This window comes from Mus pahari, chromosome 3 (assembly GCF_900095145.1).
Source record: "Mus pahari chromosome 3, PAHARI_EIJ_v1.1, whole genome shotgun sequence".
Lineage (NCBI taxonomy): Eukaryota > Metazoa > Chordata > Mammalia > Rodentia > Muridae > Mus > Mus pahari.
This window is the reverse complement of record NC_034592.1, coordinates 46,297,997-46,300,216: the sequence shown is the minus strand read 5'-3', so window position 1 is coordinate 46,300,216 and position 2,220 is coordinate 46,297,997. Positions and strand designations below refer to the sequence as shown.

Here is a 2,220-nt window from a genome sequence, read left to right as displayed (position 1 = left end):
GAGAGAGGGAGAGGGGGAGAGAGGGAGAGGAGAGAGAGGGAGAGGGGGAGAGAGAGGGACAGGGAGGGAGAGGGAGGAAAAGGCGAGGAAAAGGAGAGGAAGGGGAGAGAGAGAGAGAGATCGTGTGTAAAAGGAGAAAGCTTCCTTTTGCAGAAGAAAACCAGAGAAATAATAAATAGTGAAGCTAGAGAGAATCACCATCTGTAAGTCCTAATGAACAGGGTCTAGGCAGTGACCTGTAAAGGTTGGTGGCATTCCAAAATGAGGCACAAGCTTAGCACAGTGTCTGCTGATGTCGAGTATTTTTACCACTGTAATCTTGGTACTTTGCAAGTGGACAAACAAAACAAAACAACCAACTAAAACAAAAACTCCTCAAACCCAGCAAAGGCTCTAGACCAGCAGTTCTCAACTTGTGGGTCGCAACCCTTTGAAGAGGGGCAGTATGGAATGACCCTTTTATAGGGGTTGCCTAAGATCATCAGAAAATGCAGATATTGGGCTGGAGAGATGGCTCAGTGGTTAAGAGCACTGACTGCTCTTCCAGAGGTCCTGAGTTCGAATTCCAGCAACCACACGGTGGCTCACAACCATCTGTAATAAGATCTGATGCCCTCTTCTGGTGTGTCTGAAGACAGATATAGTGTACTCACATAAATGTTAAATAAAACATATTTTTTTAAAAATGCAGATATTTATATTTATAACAATAGCAAAATTACAGTTATAAAGTAGCAACAAAAATCATTTTATGTTTGAGGGTCACCACTCCATGAAAAACTGTATTAAAGGGTCATAGCATTAGGAAGGTTGAGAACTACTGCTCTAGACAGGAAAACTAGGGGGAAAGGGTACACATCAAACATCACTCTGAGAAACAAGGAGTCAGAGAACCAAGGTGATACGGATCCATACGCCCATGGATGGAGCTCTGGTTCTCTGACTTGTATTGCACAATAGGGAATGGATGCAGGGCTCACAGACACTTCTGAGGTGGCTCACAGACTAAAATCAAACCACAAAGCTCCCCACACCTCACCTTGAAGATGTGTGCCTTCAGGATGTGGTGGCCAAGTTCCATGGTCTGTTGGCGGTTCAGCTTGCTCTCCTGTCGAGAGAACATGAAGGCCAGTAGAGCGTGTCCGTTCCTAGGACAAGAAACACAAAGGCTCATGACTAAAGATCCCATCCCTCCACACCACAGGCCCTCAGATGAGGACGTCCCACTGTGCCCCTGAACTGTCATCCGTGGGAGGCGGCATGAGCTCAGAGAACATTCAGGCTGCTAACTCTTTATAAAGAGGGCAAACAACGATTATGCTGCAGTCATTTGCAGGGCCTCTTCTGGGATTCCCTATCTGTAGGTGACCCTGAAGCCTGACTTTCCAGAAACATCACTGCCTGTTCATCACATTCACTCTCTCACCACTTGGATGTTTGCTCTAGCCTGTCACAGAAAATGCAAACTGCATGGCATTAAGTCACAGCTATAATCCCGATGCCCAGCAAGGGGCCCAATTCTAAGCAGCTACACAAGGAAGCACTTACTGGATGAACATAGGGAAGGATGGAACAGGATCCTCTGGCCTCAGCCCTCCCCCACCCCCACCTCACACACCATCATCCCTAGTGGAGCATAACCAGCAGGAGACAGGTCTGGCCTTATGGGGGAAGGGAAGACGAGGCAGGCTCTGCATAGCAACAGTTCCCGAGGAGTGAGGAGTAGTGGAGAAGACTAGGTGGAAGCCATCCATGTATCTCAAACTCATGCAGAACTGCCTGCATCTGCCTCCTAAGTTCTGACTGGGGTTAAAGGCATCCAACAGCCAGTTTGTACCAGGCTACAAAACTCAGTAGGTTTCTATATACTCGTAACAAGTCTGCTAAGGAAGAACCCGGGAAAAACAGTTCCACCATTCATGTAAGGAGGTGGAGAGCTCCCTGCAATGAAAATTAGAAACCACTGAAGCAAGGGACTGGAGATACTAGAAAATGGGATGTCCTACATTCAAAGACTGGTGATATACCACTGCGTAACGGACAAATTACTGAAAGAGATCTATGCAGCCAACGCAAAATTCCCTATAAAATACCAATGGCATTCTTTTTTTTTTCCCATTCAATTTATTTATTTATTTATTTATTTATTTATTTATTTATTTATTTATTTATTATTTTCTTTATTTACATTTCAAATGCTATCCCGAAAGTTCCCTATAG

General features: G+C 45.1%; 1 protein-coding gene across 6 annotated transcripts in view; it reads right to left on the bottom strand.

Moving 5' to 3' along the window:
* Tanc1 (tetratricopeptide repeat, ankyrin repeat and coiled-coil containing 1) overlaps window positions 1-2,220 on the bottom strand; it is a 233,173-nt gene that overhangs the window by 36,636 nt on the left and 194,317 nt on the right. For all 6 annotated transcript variants that reach the window (XM_029536846.1, XM_021192512.2, XM_029536845.1 and 3 more), the window contains one exon: window positions 1,040-1,148. In XM_029536846.1, the coding sequence (XP_029392706.1) occupies window positions 1,040-1,148 (109 nt within the window). The remainder of the gene's footprint in view (window positions 1-1,039; window positions 1,149-2,220) is intronic.